Source organism: Bombyx mori, chromosome 22 (assembly GCF_030269925.1).
Source record: "Bombyx mori chromosome 22, ASM3026992v2".
NCBI lineage: Eukaryota > Metazoa > Arthropoda > Insecta > Lepidoptera > Bombycidae > Bombyx > Bombyx mori.
The window spans coordinates 3,900,714-3,920,434 of NC_085128.1; the positions used below are offsets into that span (position 1 = coordinate 3,900,714).

General features: G+C 36.0%; 1 protein-coding gene across 1 annotated transcript in view; it reads right to left on the reverse strand.

Moving 5' to 3' along the window:
- Positions 1-530: 530 nt before the first annotated feature.
- LOC101746591 (5'-3' exoribonuclease 1) overlaps positions 531-19,721 on the reverse strand; it is a 41,202-nt gene continuing 22,011 nt past the window's right edge. Inside the window, exons 25-32 of the mRNA XM_012695337.4 lie at positions 18,334-18,382; positions 17,727-17,795; positions 17,326-17,399; positions 15,566-15,674; positions 10,731-10,958; positions 9,978-10,090; positions 9,016-9,112; positions 531-8,180 (exon numbers count right to left, since the gene is read on the reverse strand). Of these exons, the coding sequence (XP_012550791.2) occupies positions 8,091-8,180; positions 9,016-9,112; positions 9,978-10,090; positions 10,731-10,958; positions 15,566-15,674; positions 17,326-17,399; positions 17,727-17,795; positions 18,334-18,382 (829 nt within the window). The 3' untranslated portion in view covers positions 531-8,090. The remainder of the gene's footprint in view (positions 8,181-9,015; positions 9,113-9,977; positions 10,091-10,730; positions 10,959-15,565; positions 15,675-17,325; positions 17,400-17,726; positions 17,796-18,333; positions 18,383-19,721) is intronic.

The window sequence follows — 19,721 nt, forward strand, 5'->3', positions numbered from 1 at the left end:
TTTATTTAATTCTTCAAATCATCATCAACAATAAACTTAATTGCATAAGCACTCATACTTAACTCAGAGGTAACTGCTCAACAAGAGGAGGGTTTTAGGTACATGTTGCCAGTTATGCTAATAAATAAAATATCACCTAGCTCTTTAAAGATTTCCACAAATTACAATGAGCTAGAAAACAAATTCATTGGATTCATGCCATAGTTCATAAACTTATTACTATGGATTTGAATTTAAAATATGCATAAAAATTAACATTTAGTAGATTTCCTAAGTCTTTCAAATACAACAATTCTGGGGAGATATATGAAAAAGGGAAGATCTTCCACCGAGTGAGGGATATTGCTTGGTAGAACGATTGTCTAAATGTTGTTTGGGACTTGTATATATGCAAGCTATCTTAAAAATGTAAGCGAGATTCAGGCATCAGTCAGATATCTTGTGTTGTATGGCTATCCGTCACTACATTCAGGTGATTAGATGCTACATGACAGATGAGGTAACAATTCTTTAAGTAAAAAAAAACTAAATTATTTCTTGTTTTATTTTTTATTGCCACTAAAATTTGTAAAAATTTTGTAAAAAAAATTAAAATAACATTTCATTTTTATGTTGACAGCAAAATAACATCTATGACATCATTACGTCCATTAGTTAAGTAGCTGTTCAAGTTAATATGTAGTTCCATCTTTATCTAATAATTATAAGATAAATTGACAAAGGGAACTAAATGTTGAAATGCTATGTATTGGATAATTATTCAATTTCAAATGGCTTACATGGCTATCAGATTTTAAAGAGTAACTGTCACAAATAGCTTACTAATCAATTATTACTCATTGTACAAAACAAGGAAATAAATCTTGTACTTCGAGCAGTATATGTAGGACATGTACGAAACTCTTCTATGAGGTCATGTGGACAGTTTAGCAGAAAGGATAAAATTCAAATTCGTTTGGTACAAAAATATGTTTTACAGAAAATATTTGTATTTAAAATTAAGAGGTTTAAATACACAATCTTTTAACTTCTAAGACTGAACTTAAGTTATAGTTCCACATAGTGTGGCGAGTCTCATTCCGTTAAACTGCACTGAGACACTGAGTAAACAAAAATAACTCATGGAATCTAGGTCTACAAAAATGAGTAAACAAAAATAACACATGGAAACTAGGTCTACAAAAATACTTTACCATTATCTGTGTTTTCAATCATATTTATTATGTGGAGAGTACTTTGGGAATTGCTAGAGATGATCCCGTAATAACTGAGATAAGATAAACTCAAAAGGCAATTTAATCAGTTAAAGTTTAAGAGTCAGATGGTATGGCCTAATTATGCACTCTGGAAAACTGCCATGGAGGAACGCAGTGTTTCTAGTCGCCAGGTTTAAGCCCCGTGAGGTCACCTACTAGTTCGGTAGTAGGTGACCTACCTATTCTAGTAACCCCTTGAGGTTACTAGAATAGGTAGGAAAAAAAAGTGTTTCTAGGTATTAGGGATACATGCTGCTCTGATGTCGCGTGGGGCAACGGTATATATGAAATGACGCAAGCAAAACTACACGTCAGTACACTATCAACTTCAGTTACAAGTAAATAAGTGATTGTGCATTATGCAAATTGTTATTATATTGTCTAATAAAATTCAATCTAACAAACAAAAATCATAAAGCACTTAGTCACGAATATTCTGCAGATCACATCACAATATTTACATGAATATAGAATTAATCTAAAAATATGATATGAATCTGTTTTTTAGAATGCAAGAACGTGTTTTAAATAGTTTTCACACGCAAACAATACAGAATCAATAATGTATATTTTATTATTGACTAGCATCACCCGGCCATGATTCTCTCTGTATATCGATAAATTTGTATAATACTCATTAGTTTTAACTACTCGCGCGGCACCTATCTTACGATTATGGAACTACGACACGCTCTCATAAAGCGCTAACTACAACTGTAACAGTTTCAAGGCATTCAGTGAGCTAAGTGCGAGTTTTTTAACGTTCCTAAAAGTTAGCTCATATTTGTATGGAGAGAGATCGTTTGCCTACGTTTGCCGCTAGGGGCGCTGTTCCAACTGCATACAAAATTGGGTTAGCTTTTACGCTATCGAGAACGTTAAAAAGCTCGCAGTAAGGACTCAGATAGGCCTCGCGTAAACGTGTCGATTCAAACAAACAAACATATTTACGGCCATCACTCCGATGGTGGTTCATTATATTATTTAATGTATGCTTCACCTAAAGCACTGACGCCTTTATATCGTATTATATAAAGCATATTATGAGTGGTATTTGTTTGTTTGTTTTTCGTATGGCCATTTTACAATTACAACTGAGGCAGAACAACAGTCACAAGGTGGGTGGCGGCATACGTTCAGTGATGTCTATGGGCCCCAGTAACTACTTAACAACAGACAGGGCGTCGGCTCGTTCACCCGTCTATACAACTATTTTTTAACTGGCTTGATTTGTCACACAATAAATTAGTCATATGTAGACTTCTCGTCGACAATGTTGTAACGATACATAATCTTCGATCAACAATAGTAACTAGATTTCGGGTCGGCGCAAAAATCCGTCTCGTTAAATAACAGCGCACTTGAAATGTGAGCTCTTATTTTGTTTAGTTCACTTCCGACACGGCCAATGTCAACCCGTCTCACAATGCCGCAGTGTGTATTCAAAAGTTGCAAAAAATGCCCGAAAAAGCAATTTAACGGCCGGAGTATCTTACTTTCGGTAAGTACATGAAGTATACGTTATATTTTAAGCTTTAAACTAATAAATAATATTAAATTTTAAACAAAATTACCGATTTTTAACCACCGCTACAAATGTTGGCCAAGGCTCGCCAACACTTGGACAAAATTTTTGTTTAACAGAAAAGTAAATGCATGGAGTAGATTTGTGTTGTAATAATTTTTAAAAATTTGTTAGCAGTACTTCAAAATTGGTTAGTTAAAATTGGTTAAGTCTGCTTTTGTGTCTGTTTGTTGGATTCTCATTGGATACTTAGGTTTCCTTTTTTATTTTAACTTTCCTAAACGTCACGTGTGCAGAATGGATCTCTATTGTCGTCAGAGAAAGAAGCCAGCTAAGAACTCCACTCATTGACACTGGACATCTTTGCCTTCCGTGTTCACGGCTACTGAAACGTGGCCGAAGCATTGTAATAAAAATATCGCGCTTAAAACCGTTTAAACGTTGTTTTATTATATGTACTAGTCGCGAAAATCTGTATGCAGCGTCTCCTCAAGTACTTCGGACACGTGGCCCGACAAAATCCTGAGAACTTGGAAAAATTAATAGTTGTGGGTCACGTGGAAGGAAAGAGAAGTCGAGGAAGATTGCCAACCAGGTGAACGGACATTATCAAGGAGGCCACAAACACCAGCGTCCCGGGCGCCATTAAGCAGGCCGAATGCAGGCAACATTGGAGGAAGCTGGTGCAAAAACTGGACCAAGGTGGTCACGACCCTCAGTAATGAGGAAACGACAAAGAAGAAGAAGTCGCGAAAATATAAAAATATACTATAAAAATATCTATTACACAAAACGTAACGCTTATAAAATAATAAGCAATGTATAAATACCAACAAACATAAATCCTCAAAACATAAAAAGTAAACAACTAAACGTTTACTTTTATTCATATAATAAATTATTTTAGTGTTCAACGCGACTCCGTTACCTCCTGTAGTTAATAGAAATTGAAATTTCAAGAAGCAAAAATAAATAAAACAAAACGATGTTAGTTCTCAAAGGTATAACGGGAAAAATTACTTTATTTGTTGGCTCATAAGGTTCATTTAACATTAAAGGGTGTTTAACATATGCTTTTTCATTTGTAAGTGACAGGAGTAATTTATTGCTTTGTGACGAATGATCGTAAGTATTAGATAATGTTTTGGAGATTTGGAACTTTATTACTAGGTGGCATAGTTGTAATTAATTTGAACTTAAAACTGTTTCAAAACTTTTTTCTCCGTTTGTTGTAAACCAACGTAGCTATGTATGTGTATATTCACGCGGACAGTTTTTGCTTCGATTTTGTACGTGTCCGTTTATCTAGTTACTATTGTTGATCGAAGTACATAATCGAATTATCGTTTATTGGATCGATTATTTAAATACCGTTAGCAATCATTCGATTATATATTATTGCAACATTGAATAATCGCATACATATAGTTTACAAACATTAAAATTAACCAGTCGGGTCATTTTTAAATCATGTTTTAAGAAAAGAAAAAAGTATTTTAATTTATTTTTTATGTGTCATAAGTCATAAGCTACAAATAACCACTGGAGTAGTTTAATAATAATATGTGAGTAAAGAAAAAAAAAAAATATTATGTTTGCGGTCATAAGCTGAATGGCTCGATCATAAGCTGGATGACTCTGTGACTGGACATTTATTCATTGCAATATTACATTTCATTTTAATAAGGTAGCATTTTGATACATCAAGTTTTATGTTTTTATTTGTTGAAAGTAACGTATTTACTATTCTGTTACTCTATTTAAGTACAACGAAATATATATATTTTTTTCTACGGTATTATGTTTAATGAATTAATGAAATATTTTTAAAACGAATCCTAAATACTAATCTATTTATGAAATTCGTAATTAGGACTACATTAAAATTACAATGACACTTCTATTTACATAATATCATATCAAAAATAAATAATTTCGATATTTTCTGAATAAATTTTGTACTCTTTCATCAATTCGTAGTACGTTAAGTAGGTCGAGTCTAGACATTAGAGATCGGAAATACATTTCACAACAATAGTCAATACTGATTTTTATGTAGTTTATTTTTAGTTTTAGTTATCTCGGCTGTCAATAAATTAGAAACAATTATTTAAATAAATATATATAGACGCAACGTTGCTATTTAGTTAACTAAGATGGTTAGAGTTAACTATTTCCTCAGTGTTAATACTGTTGGATAACTTGTATGAGTCCAACACATGTCAACAATTGTTTAAGACGGTATTCAGGAAAATTAATGAACAAGTTACCTTATATTAAAGAATTGTTTGGAAAAGTAAGTTTTAATTACTGTCACTATGTATGGAAGAAAATAATAATGAAGAGAATGACGTCATCCACGCTGACGTCATCATTTTAAAAAACAACATGGATCCAGATTCTCCGTCATATATATTACTCTAATAGTAGCAAAATATATAGATAAGAACGATTTACTATCAAATTGTATGTTTGATATTTTGATAAATTTATTTAGTCATACACTTTCGCCCTACATGTGTTACTGATTGCAGTTAGCTGGAACAAAACTCGTGTATGAGTTAAACAGCTCCCCTCTTTATGCTTTCCATATTGTTTAGATGTTATTATCTATGTGTGCAATAAAAATAAATACCCTAAAATGGGGGAAATGGGACACTATTTAAGTTTGACATTGATTTGTGTCGTTTTTTTTTGTAGTTTTAGTAATAAAACGGAGATCATAATTGTTCCGGAGGCTTAAATTCTCATTTATAATGCATTAAGATATAGTTTATTAAAGAATAATCATAAAAAGTTACAAAAACTCACTTGTCCCTATTCACCTAGGAGTTGGGGTGAATCGGGTTACGTATGGGGACAATAGTTTTTCGATAGGGCTGGCACTATTTAGTTGTTAGGTAGGTACCTAACTTTAGGTAATTAACTTTTCAACACCTTTAATGAGTTACAAAACTTTGATGACTAAATTAAACTATTTAATATTCTTAAACACTAAATAAAAGTCATTTTCAGTTCAATAAAGTTAAATCTCTAACAACCCGACAAAAGTATTGTGACATCTCGGATTTGTCCCTATTCTACCTCTAGTCCCTATTCCCTCCAATCTACTCTAAATTAAAAAAAATACTATTTGTTATATTCAAGTTGAGATATATGGATGTCCGATCGCTAATGTCAAGAACATGTCTCGCGTACATAGAACACAATGTTATAAGGCTTATTCTATGTAACGGCTAGTGGATCCCGGCCACGTCTCGATACGATTACTGTATAAGATATAACAATTTCTTCAAATCATTCGCGCGCCACCTATCGGGCGCGGACGGTACTATACAGATTCATTTTTACAATAATATCAATTCAGTTCTCACGAGCCATAAACTTAGTTAATAAGCATTCCAAATCTCGAATTAACTTTATACATTTTTAATTTTTTGTCAAATAATTTACAATTTCATTGATCAAGAAAACAAATAGTTACACATCATTACTATTTAGAGTTTTCTTTGACATTGAAAATGCACTTAACCACGTCAACAACCATTTACTTGAAAAAATATGTATATACATAATATAAATACATTCCGATAAACTAAATTAGATAAGCCAGACGAGAAACTATGATATTTTATTGTTAATTATTATAGAAATGAAATGTTTTCAAATTCATGATTCATGTAATGGCTGTCAATAATTATTCATCAAAGAATGTTTGAACAGCTGCTCTATTGTTATTTGATAATTTGTAGACATTATTATTTCTGAAGTGTGTGTGTGTATCAATGGCGGCTGTATTAATAGCGTTATGTTCTTATAAACAACAGTGTGTGAAGAATAAAAAACTTACAAGAGATCAAAGGAAACGCTTACCGATAGTTCGTCTTACAATTACAGATACTAAAATACGATTTTAATGTTTACTCTGAATACTAGCGATGGAAAATGATTGTGTTTTTAACGTTTTTGTTGATTGGCAATTACTATATACCTAGAGGTGAAAGGCTTTTTTTTATTTTTAGATGGGTGGACCAGCTCACAGCCCACCTGGTGTTAAGTGGTTACCGGAGCCCATAGACATGTACAACGTAAATGCGCCACCCACCTTGAGATATAAGTGCTAAGGTCTTAAGTATAGTCACAACGGCTGTCCCGCCCTTCAAACCGACGCATTAATGCTTCACGGCAGAAATAGGTAGGGCGGTGGTACCTACCCGCGCGGACTCACAAGAGGTCCTACCACCAGTAGCTATTATAGTTGGTTGAAGCGACATTTCGCTCAATATGCGACATTTATTTTTGTTATATTAAATGTTCGTTTTGTTTGGTATTAGCATCAACAATTCGATGTTTTTAATTGAACTTCAGTTAAGCTTACACCATTCAAATAGCTGAAGAAGTTTTTTTGTTATGATATTTTTTACTTTATACTTAATATTTTTTATTTTATATGGCTCTCCTGTAAAGTAAGCAAAAATTTCGCTTAAACCAAATAGCCTTTCATATTTTGTCGATATGTAGTGATGGGGCGTGCTGTAAGCGGGTCGCGGACCACAATTTCCGCTCCGCTTGTAACAATGACACAGCCGATAAACAACGAGCACTGGTGGGTTTAGGCTCTACAAGCACTGGTCACCGTTGGCATCGATTACGACGAAGAGGTCGACGTGCGAACTAGCCTTAGATTTTCTCAGTGGGTCATAATTCCGATCATTCGGTAGATGCAGCGAAGCACTGCTCTTGCTAGGGCTAGTATTAGAAAATTCCCTCAGGTCGAGCCCGTGACCTCACGTATCGATCTGCGAGTAGTTCAAACAGCCTTTAGGCTACTTTTACTAATACTAATACTAATACTACTACTACTACTACTACTACTACTACTACTACCACCTACACTAGGATGTGGGTAGGAAAGAAAACTGCCCCTGTAATTGAAGATGTAATTTCGAAAAGGGCACATCTCTAAAAATGTAAATTGTTCAGCAAATGAAAAAAACTGATTATTTTCTAAGGCAGTGTAAAATTTAAAATATTAGCTTTTGAGATATATTTTAGTGTTAATTAGCAATTGGAAATGACTGGAATTATTATAAAATGGGTGTAGGTAAACCTCAAAACTACATGTATATGAAAAAACGTATTTGACAAAATATGTGATATGTGCCCTTTTCGAAATAGCATATTGAATTATGTCTACGGGTTCCGTTAACCACTTAACATAGGTTGAGTTGCTAACTCGTTTACTCATCTAGAGCACTAAAAAAAATATGAATGCATTACACAGACAGTTAGAGAATGATCTGCGATCGTTAATCTTCTTGAAATGGGAGGTTGGCTGCTATCCTTTGTTTCCTCTTCTTTTGAGGCTTCACGTCTGCACTGGAGTTCTGTTGGTTCGCCTGCAAAGTATTTACATGCTCGTAAACTATTTCGGAATATTAGGAAAGTGTCTTAGTCGTCAATTTTACCACGTCAAAATATTCCTTTTTTGAATTGTCAAAATTTCTAATCTCACTCTTAATAAAATAAGCAAACAGTTACAAACAACTTTTGTAGTGAAAGTTTCTTTAAGTCTATTGCGATTCGATATTCAACGAAAGAGACGAAAAAGACGCTAACGTATATCTGTATAGGACTTAGCCTGTGCGAAGTTGAGACAGAATCTTTCTAATTAAGTAGAAAGTACAGTTCGCACCTTTAGGATTATTATAGAGACCCATTTTAAGATTTTCAGATTTCGACTTTAATTCAAAAATCGACATAGAATGACCTTTTCAGCGACTATTATTAATCAAATGACCAAAAGTAGCTTAAAAAGGGACAAACTTATCCATCGATCTCTTTCATTCCATCCCCTTGCTCTACGTCTTTTTGGTTTGAAATTTTTATTAGAAACACATATTTTTTTATTGCTTATGTTGGTAGACAAGCTCACGGCCCACCTGGTGTTAACCGGTTACCGGAGCCCATAGACATCTACAACGTAAATGCCGCCACCTACCTTGAGATATAAGTTCTAAGGTCTCAGTATAGTTACAACGGCTGCCCCGTCCTTCAAACCGAAAGGCATTACTGCTTCACGGCAGAAATAGGCAGGGTGGTGGTACCTACCCGTGCGGACTCACAAAAGGTCCTACCACCAGTGAGAAGTTTTTGCGTTGTCTATAATTCTAAAGGTGCGATGTTTTAATTCGTATGCCATAGAGTATATGAGGGGCTCCGCCCTGTACGCACCGCCGCACCCGCCCGCTGCTGCTGCGTCGCGACGTGAGCCTTCGGCGTCACCAGTTCGTTAGCATCTCTCTGGGACGAGCTTGGTTGACTCACTCTTCTGTAATCATTAAATTACATTTTTTTATTACCTACAGTAGGCGCGCGGGTTCAGGTAGTGCTGTGACCTAGTTAATAATGGTAATGTCGATAATAACTATCGATTTAGTCAACAGCTGTCAAATTGGTTTAATGTAGCTAGGTCATTTTGAAAATTATAAAATAGTTGTGATAAGTAATTACTTATTTATTTCTATAGAGAAAATATTTTTTTAATTCCAATTCAATTACTATCAGATGAAAAGACAACCGACAGATCAGAGTCGGAATCAGTATGTATCTTTTTTCAGTAGGTTGTTTTTCTACCTGAGCTTGTTGGAAGCGGAGTAGTCATGGTTTATTCACCACGAAATAACACAATAGCGTTAGCGTAAATTTTCGGTATCGATAAACGCGCGTCACAACTGTCAAAGACGACACTAGACGTCAGACAAACGCGGGGAGGCGGACGGAGGACGAGCTCACTGCCCACCTGGTCTTAAGTGACTATCGAACCTTATGAAACGAGTTCTAAGATCTTAATTCTACAGTACAACGGCTGCCCCGCCCTTTAAACCGAAACGCTTCTTCACGGCAGAAATAGGGCGCTAGTACCTACCCGTGCGGACTCACAAGAGGTCCTACCACCACTTTGACCGGAAATCGATCCTAGGGCCCGTGGTATAGTAGTCAAAGTGAGTGATCACTAGATCAACTTGTATATAATTATTCAAAGAGGACTTTTCGACTCTGCGTTCACAAGAGCGACGGCGACAACTCCTTCATGTGGGTTTGTTTACTCGTCTACTGTCCAAGGCAGTATAAAAAAGAGACATGAATCAGACGGAAGTTTGAACCATAATAATAATATAATAAAGTCTAATCACCTCTGGCTGGTTTGTACTTGTAGAGGCACGAATGGATTCACAACCTTATCGCTGGTCCGCGGCGGGTTGGGATGCATCCCAGATTTTTGATTGGTTATATCCGATTTCATATTCTGTAAAATAATTAATACATTAAAAACATTTGCGTGTTTCTTGTTAATGTTCATCATCAGTCAGATAGGTAATATAATAAATAATACATTTCTTTTGAAGATTGTATGGCCTGGTAACGAGAATTTTAAGCCCATATATAATAATACACTAGCGGTCCGCTTCGGCTCCGCTCGGGTCTTTAACAAAAATTTCAACGATATTTGACGTTGTTTTATTTTTTTTAAATAAAATAACACTTATTGCGGCATAACTATAATAGTTAGACATATGCTGTCGTGACACTTTTTGTAAATAATAATGTGTTCTACAAAATCGTAGTACATTATTTTTATTCTATCATCAATAGTATTCGCAGAGCACACGATGTAAAGAATATTTTAAGTATTTTTTTTACACCTTGGGTTACATTATTGGCGTTAGTAAGTAAGTTAGTAAGGATCCCTAATTTTTTCAAAAAAGATTATAGCTCGGGAATAGTGTAGCTTCCAAACAGTGAAAGAATTTTTCAAATCGGTTCAGTAGTTTCGGAGCCTATTCAATACAAACAAACAAACAAATCTTTCTTTTTTATAATATTAGTATAGAAGTATAGATGACTGCCCTAAAGCAAATAAGTAATTATTTAAATACAAAACTTACTTGTAGTATAGGGCCAACGGGTACCGTATGAGACCGCTGGGTTGGCAATGCGGCAGTAGAATTGTTGGCCGAAACGTTGGGCAAATGTTGGGGAAAGTTTTGCTGGTAGGGCCGCTGTTGCTGGACGTTGAAATACTGGCGGGACTGCAGTGGACTCTGGAGTGGGATTTGAGAGGGGCCAGGGAAAGGCTGGTTGAAGGTCGGGACCGGTGGGAACGGCGGTGGATTCTGAAATAATATAAATATATTTTTATACATACAAGGGTGTGTCTTCACTTAGCAGTTTAATTGTGTTTTTGTTTGCAATGGTTGTGATCATTTACCTTCAAGCTTTTTTTTTCTGGCTTTTGTTATTTTTATGTACAACTTTACCAACGTCGGGTAGTGGAGATATCAACATAATTATGCGAAGAAATAGATTGTCGTTAAAAACTAAGCTATAGTATAAAATTTAAATAGAACTAACTATATCTAAGCCTAACTAAAACGAGAAATATTTACAATATAACTTTATATATTGTATTCATCTGTTGAATTCTGATTTTTTTTATTGCCCTTGTAGGCAATCGAGCATAGGGCCCACCTTTTTTTTTAACGCTAGGGAATAGCATAAGGCCCACCTGATGGTAAGTAGTCACCATCACCCATGGACTTCAGCAATGCCAGGAGCAAAGCCAAGCCGCTGCTTATTTTATTTAATAAATACGAATCGGAGATATAGTACAATTACACTAAGAAACAGATAATGCAATTATAATCTCAAACGCTTTGTAAATTTATGAGGGAAGGAGCAAAATTTATCAATTTTTTAAATGTATTATTCTACTGCTGAGAAGTTTAGTAGCTTCTAGAATCGGATTTTAGCAAGTTTTATATAATAGATTCGATGAAAACACCTAGTGAGTTATGCCGTCGATGTCACTTGAAAAATAATTTATTTAATACATATTAGTAATTCGTTACGTGACCTAAATCAAATTACCTTTGACCGTGAACTACATTCTTAATGTTTTCGAAAAATTCACAAACTCAGAGACTACACACACATACACACAAAAAAAAATGTTTCGAAAGTATGAATACGTGTGAATTTTTTATTTTTATTGCTTAGATGGGTGGACAATCTCACAGCCCATCTGGTGTTAAGTGGTTACTGGAGCCCATAGACATCTACAACGTAAATGCGCCACCCACCTTGAGATATAAGTTCTAAGGTCTCAAGTATAGTTACAACGGCTGACGCACCCCTCACACCGAAACGCATTACTGCTTAACGGCAGATATAGGCAGGATGGTGGTACCTACCCGCGCGGACTCTCAAGAGGTCCCACCACCAGGATTAAAAGAATTTGTACTCAGAATTTATACGGAGACGACAAAATTAATAATAAAAAGGGTTAAAACAAAAATAAAAAATTTAAGATCCATTTATCCATTTATCTTTTTTAACTTAAAAAAATTAAAGATTCTAAACGTTCTGGAAGCGATAGTTTAATTTAAATTTTGTTTCCTAATTCAAGGATTCTGAAACAGTTATATATGTTTTTTTTTAAAAGCTTTAAATAAATATGTTTTAAAAAATTGTTGCTTGCACTTTAATATAAATTTAATAATATAAAAAAAAATTCGCACTAAATGTACTAGCTCGCGGCCCATTGACATCATACAGTGAACGCCGTTGGCGACCTTGACACGTGAGGTCGAGGTCACGACTGTAGAACTGCTGTTTCACCCTTTAAACCGAAACCCAAAAATAGTGGTGTACAACAAAATTTCGATTTACTTTATAAAAAAATATGTGTTGCAATGTGCTAAAACTATAAAAGATCGATTTTTTTTTTAATTATGAACTGAGGCGAATCATCAATAAGCTCGTTATTTGTTACATCAATGTTTTCAAGTGAATTATGCGTCTGAGTTGTGGACAATCAAACAAACGACAACTAAGTACCTTTTGTAGTCACTTGAAAAAATATCTTATTATATACCGACCGACCAGTCTAAATACACGTAAAACCTGAAAGACACGGGAAATAAAAATGAAATATTCTCATAAAGTTCAATGGATTTCTAACAATGTTCAGTGTTTAATAATATATAATTGCTTAATTACCAATTATAACAAACATGATATTAATCGTTTTAAAATACTTCAATTTTATAAACGGAGAATTTCTAGTGTGTCTTGCGACTTCCACCCTTGGCCACTTGGCATATATGTGTTTTTTTTTTTGCTTAAATGGGTGGACGGGCTCACAGCCCACCTGGTGTTAAGTGGTTACTGAAGCCCATGGACATCTACAATGTAAATGCGCCACCCACCTTGAGATATGAGTTCTAAGATCTCAGTAGTTACAACGGCTGCTCCGCCCTTCAAACCGAAACGCATTACTGCTTCACGGCAGAAATAGGCAGGGCGGTGGTACCTACCCGCGCGGACTCACAAGAGGTCCTACCACCAGTAAGTAGTAGTAATTTCGTTTTGTAAGTAGTGATAGAATCCTAATGAAAATATTCGTGTCGATGCGATGTCTGTCCGCTGCTAATGACTACATAGCGACTATAGACCACAAGTTTCAAGTGTTGAATACATGTAGTTAAAAAACTTAATTAAAACGTACTTAAACAGAAAACCTTAATTATTAACAATTAATTTCATTTTTTTATCTTATTGATACCAATCACGATATTAAAGTGAAGTCATAAAAATATTTTAGTATCATCGTTTCTTAACGCCTGTGCAAATTGTCAAGTGAATAAGCCGTCTTGAAGTCGATGGTAGTGACGTTTAATTCGATCCCGTTGTAGTCCAAGATCCCAGGGGCCCCAGACGTCACGTATTTTCTGACGAACGTAATATGGCCGATTGTGTAGTGTTAGTATGTACTAACAACGCATGCCTACCTGCTAGCTTGCTTAGACGGCCAATTTTCAGGTATCAGGTACTCAAGGTACATAAAATCATTACTGTAGGCGCGCGAGTTCATGTCCATTCTGAGGAATGCGGTAGTGCTGTGACCTAATTAATTATGGTAATGTCGATAATAACTACCGATTTAGTCAACAGCTGCCAATTTGGTTTAATGTATCTTAAGGTATTCGGCCTGCTTAATGGCGCCCGGGACGCTGGTGTTTGTGGTCTCCTTGATAATGTCCGTCCACCTGGCTGGCAATCTTCCTCGACTTCTCTTTCCTTCCACGTGACCTACAACTATTAATTTTTCCAAGCTCTCGGGATTTTGTCGGGCCACGTGTCCGAAGTACTTGAGGAGACGCTGCATGCAGATTGTAGATAGACGGGTCTTGACGTTTAGCTCCTCGAGAATTGACACATTTGTTCGGCGCTCCGTCCATGATACGCCCAACATTTTGCGCCAACACCACATTTCAAATGCGTCAATTCTCGATCGGGTACGGCCCTTGAGGGTCCACGTCTCAGAAGCGTACAAGAATATGGAGAAGATAAGGGTTCTCATGAGCTTTATCTTAGTTTTTTTGTTTATGCTGCGATTTCTCCAAATCTTCTCCAATCGCTTCACGGCTGATTTTGACATCTGGGCCCTCCTGACCACCTCCCTGTCACAATCACCGTCACTGGATATTAATGACCCCAAGTACACAAATTCCTGCACCACGTCCAGGTCACGCAGTTCGTGAGTACGTGTCATTGTGCCAGCTCTATCGACAAACATCAATTTCGTTTTGGATCGGTTGATGCAAAGTCCGTAATCTTTGCTAACGACTTCCACTCTCCTCAGAAGCTCATGCAACTCTCGCTCCGAGGTACCGATTATAGTGGTATCATCAGCGAAACGAAGATTACTAATTCGGTGGCCTCCTACACGAATGCAGGCAGCATTGGAGGAAGCTGGTGCAAAAACTGGACCAAGGTGGTCACGACCCTCAGCAATGAGGAAACGACAGAGAAGAAGAAGAAACTTAAGGTAATTTTGCAATTTATGAAATAAAATAAATGTGATAAGTAATTATTTCTTTATTTCTAATAGAGAAAAATATTTTTTAAATTCCAATTCATTCACTATCGAATGAAAAGACAACCGACAGATCAGAGTCGGAATCAGTATGTATCTTTTTTCAGTAGGTTTTTTTCTACCTGAACTTGTTGGAAGCGGAGTAGTCATGGTTAAATAAAACAATAGCGTTAGCATACATTTTCGATATCGATAAACGCCCGTCACAACCGTCAAGGACAACACTCGACGTCAGACAAATGCGGGGAGGTGGGCGAAGGTGGGGCGAGCTGTCCCCCGCGCGTCGCCTCTGGCCCCGATGGACATGAACTCGCGCGCATACAGTACGCACTTCACGTAAATTCTGATTTTTACGTATATTTTAGGCAATATCCTTAAAAATAAGTTGCCAATACTCCCAGACACTTTCCGTCGGTCGAACTGCTTTGCAGACGCTTTAAAGCTCCCAAAATAATTACCTAACATCACGTAAATTCTGATGCTTCATTTTTATATATGTTCACCAGACAAATATTTTAAAACCTCTTATAAAAAGACAGACAGATCCAAGGGTCCAATCATCCCCTAAATTCAATTTAATACCTCTGTGGGTAAGAGCGCGAGGGCATTATCCACGCGCATGAGACTGAGTGAGACATGTATTAGGATATATTGACTTCTCTGTATCTCTATCTCTCTCTTACAGTTGACTCATATCAATTATGAATATTAAAAGAATCAGTTAAAAATTAAATAATCAGGTAAATAAAAAATATTAATTTGTAACAAACGCTCATTTGACTACCATATTCTTGAATTTTATCCTCCCGAGCAAAAAAAATATAAGTACCAATTCAAGTTTACCTTAAAATTGTTATGCCCGATGTTATTGGTCCAGTTGTTGGGCGGCGCGGGGCCCGGGCGGCCGCCGCTCGCGCTGGAAGCGTCCTTGCGCCACCCGTGGGGCTGCACTCTGAAAATTGAATAATTTTAATCAACATATTTTTTTTATTGCCCTTATAGGCAGACGAGCATACGGCCCACCTGGTGGTGAGTGGTTACCGTCCCCCATGGACTTCAGCAATGCCACGGGCAGAGCTAAGGCAGCGGCTACCTGCCTACCGAAGTAGGCAGCGGCATAGCGGCTTAGCTCCTGTATAATGCATTTCAAATAATAATGTGCAGGTCAATGAGCGACTTTTTGGCGCGGGAACGCGAGGAACAAAGTTGTGTGATTTGTTTTATTTTGACTTATTAGTGTTTCTTCAGGTTAAAAATGTGTAATAACGGTGGTTTATTAACTGTTTAATATCTGTGAAAGTGCACAAATGTGGGAAAATGAAACAAAACCGCTGGACATCTCGGAATCCTCCAAAAAGTCCACTAAAAAATCTCAGTAACTGACCACCATTTTACTGAGATTAAATTTCATCCCATATCATCTCATCACATTTCATTTAATTTCATCCCAGTTGATTAATGTCTCAAAGTAATTATCTTTATTTCACTTCATTTCATTTCACTCCATATTATCAATTTTCATATAAATAAGAATATAGATTAAAAAAAGACATGACCTAAAGGTCTTAGTTACTAGGTCATAAAATCCCTTAAAAAAAGTCAATGGCCTTGAGCCGTCAAAGTTCGATAAAAATATATCGACAACAACAACAAAAATTGTATCTTTTTTTTAGTGATTTTTTTGCATTATTATGAAGACTATCAATATGTTTGTTTTATTGAACCATACACACCTATATAATTTCCTTGAAATGTTGAGTACTAGTCGAGGTAAATTAAACATGATTTTAGATTATATTTACATTTGATTCATACATTTGAAACATTCAAAAAATATAAAAAATCTGCCTTTTTGTGTGGTCCAGTGAACAGGCTCTCGATCCGCGATTAACGACGCTAAGAGACTTAACCACGTGCTACATTATAACATGTAATTTATATCATTAGAAATGTTTATACCTATACGATAACATATTCGTGATTTATTATATATATACACACACAGATTTCAGTTCTTAAAATGATAAGAGAATGATTATAATAGTCTAATATTCGACAACTAAGATCGACCTTCACCAATTTGATGATCAAGTGAAAATTATATTTCAACAAATAAAATGTCTTTGAACGTGTACCAATAGGGTTGCCGTAAAAAAAAAGTTTATAGCAATTATTAATTTAAAAAAAAAACTGGCTTTATTGCCAAACGACTCGATCTAATCGAAAGTATACAACACGATCAAATCGTGCACGAGCCTGTTGTGGTTACTTTTAAATGAAGACATGGAGAACAAAAGATGGCAATATTCTTTGAGCCACAATTGTCGTATGTAAGAGGGAGAGAGAAGATCCTTCAGCTCCTCCCTCACTGATAACAACTAATCATCATCATGGCCGATTTTGGCAACGGCAACCAAAATTTTCTGTTCAATAACTTAAAAGCTAATTTCCGCGCCTCTCATGCGCTCTAATACGGCTACGGTGGCCTATCTTGTTCTTAAACGTGCGCAAACAGAAGCTACACGTAAGAACACCACCCACAAAGTTGTAAAAAATGTTGGAATGGTTCCACCATAACAACTAATAAAGGACGCGTGACATACCTGGGGGGCTGCGGGAGGGCCGGCGGAGTGACGTCCGGCTTGATTCGCCAGCTCTGGTTAGATTCACTCGGGAGCTAATAACATGAAACAGAGAATTACATAATAAATGTTAAATTAGATTTTTTTCTTATTAAAAAAATCAAGTACGTAATTGACAAAAGATCGTATTCCCAAAATGTGCTTTGGACGCTTGGCATTACTGTAGTCCACGGGCGACGGTAACCACTCACCATCAGATGGGCCGTATGCTCGTCTGCCTATAAGGGCAATAAAAAAGCTTTAATAAGACATTGGAAAAAAAATATAAGTCTGAAGTCGATACGGACAGAAAGGTTGGTGTTCCAATGGAAGCTAATGATATAGTATAGAGAGCAATTTATTGATACAAAAGCCGTCCTCACATTGTTATTAGCCTTCGGGTTATCTTCGCTGATCCTCAACAAGTTACGCAGTAGATGTGTTGCTTTATCCTGGTAAATAAACAATATACATAGTTGTTAAATCTGTCATGACCAATTTAGGAAAATTCCAATTGCATTGGTAAATAAAAATAAACAAACCAGAATATAATCGATTTAAACTATATTTAATTATTGTCGTCGTGGTCTAAAGGATAAGACGGTGTACTCGTAGCGATGTGACTGTACCGAGGTTCGAGTTTCACTGCAGGTACAAAATTTTTCTAACAAAATAAGTACTAAAATCATGTCCAAAAATGTCTTTAATTCCGATGTTTAATAGAAATTAAAGTTGCATTAATTGCTTGCGGTAGACCGTGTTGTATGCCCGCACGGTTAGGTACCGCGTTCCTGTGTATTTCAGCTACGAAGCAGTCATGAGTAACGGTTTGAAGGACGGTAGTTACAAAAAAAAGTAACTTCGATCTTATAAAGAATGGTAACATTATGGGCAACGATTACCACATAACACGAATAGAGGTTTGAGCCCGTGCATTCAAAGTTAATAGGCCAACTTTTACTATTATATTATAATAAGTTTGTTAATTACCTGCGGTGGCGAATTCATCTCAACACCATTACTCTTATCCGCTGGAGGACTGAGAAAAATTTTAGGCAAGTGTCATTATTAATATATTTGAATTGATTCTAATTATACACGAGGCCATCAGCGCAAAAGGGGCCTAACCCACATTTTTATATTCAAGCTTATATGAGTCGACTATTATCAAAGCTGGCAATGTGACTTTTGGACAATTATTGGTAAATCAGAAAAACGAATTATTGATTTTGTATTCCATTGGCAGTCACAAAACTCTTCTGAACGACTTCTTAGATAAATAACAGGTTAAGTATTAACCTTTATTTAATGCAGGTTTTGAACCGTATTCTTTGAAGGAGGCGATTATATTCAAATCAATCTGTATTGACATATCAATAACATTTTTTTGTCCAAATGCACAGATTGCCACCTTTGATAATAGACGACTCATATGACGTATACTGGAATTTATTTAAAATATAATAAACTTTGATGCAAAACCGACCTATCCATAGTCTCACCCATACATAACAAATAGCTTTGAAAACATTATTTTTGCGCGTATTGTTTTTTTTTGCTTACTCAAATTCAAATTCATGAAAATTCTAACCTAATTGCCTCCATACTAACTATGATAAGCTTAGGCCACTTTTGCGCTGACGGCCTTATATATCAAATCCCTTTACGATACATAAACAAAAACCTAGCAGTCAGGTAACAATAAATCTAAAAAAACACTAAGGAAATGTTCATTAATTACTTCATCACGATGAAGAAATAATATCCAATAAAAAAACCCGTAAGAATCGTAATATGCGTAACTATTGAGACATAAACCTCAAGTCTCAAGGTGACTTAACAACAGGTGGGCCATGAGGTTACTCACTCGATTATGCTATACATGAATAAAGGCTCTCATAGGTTAATCAAGAACATACATATACGCCTATAGAGACATCTTATTAGAAAAGGGGATGATAATGAAATTCCCTAAAATATTGATACGTTGTTATCAAATAATATTTGAAGTCGTCGTGGCCTAAAGGATAAGATGTCCGGTGCATTTGTATGTAGCGATGCACCGGTGTTCGAATCCCGCAGGCGGGTACCAATTTTTGTAATGAAATACGTACTTAACAAACGTTCACGATTGACTTTCATGGTGAAGGAACAACATAGTATAATAAAAAATCAAACCCGCAAAATTATAATTTGCGTAATTACTGGTGGTAAGACCTCTTGTGAGTTCGCGCGGGTAGGCACCACCACTCTGCCTATTTCTGCCGTGAAGCAGTAATGCGTTTCGGTTCGAAGGGTAAGGCAGCCGTTGTAACTATACTGAGACCTTAGAACTTATATCTCAAGGTGGGTGGCGAATTTACGTTGTAGATGTCTAT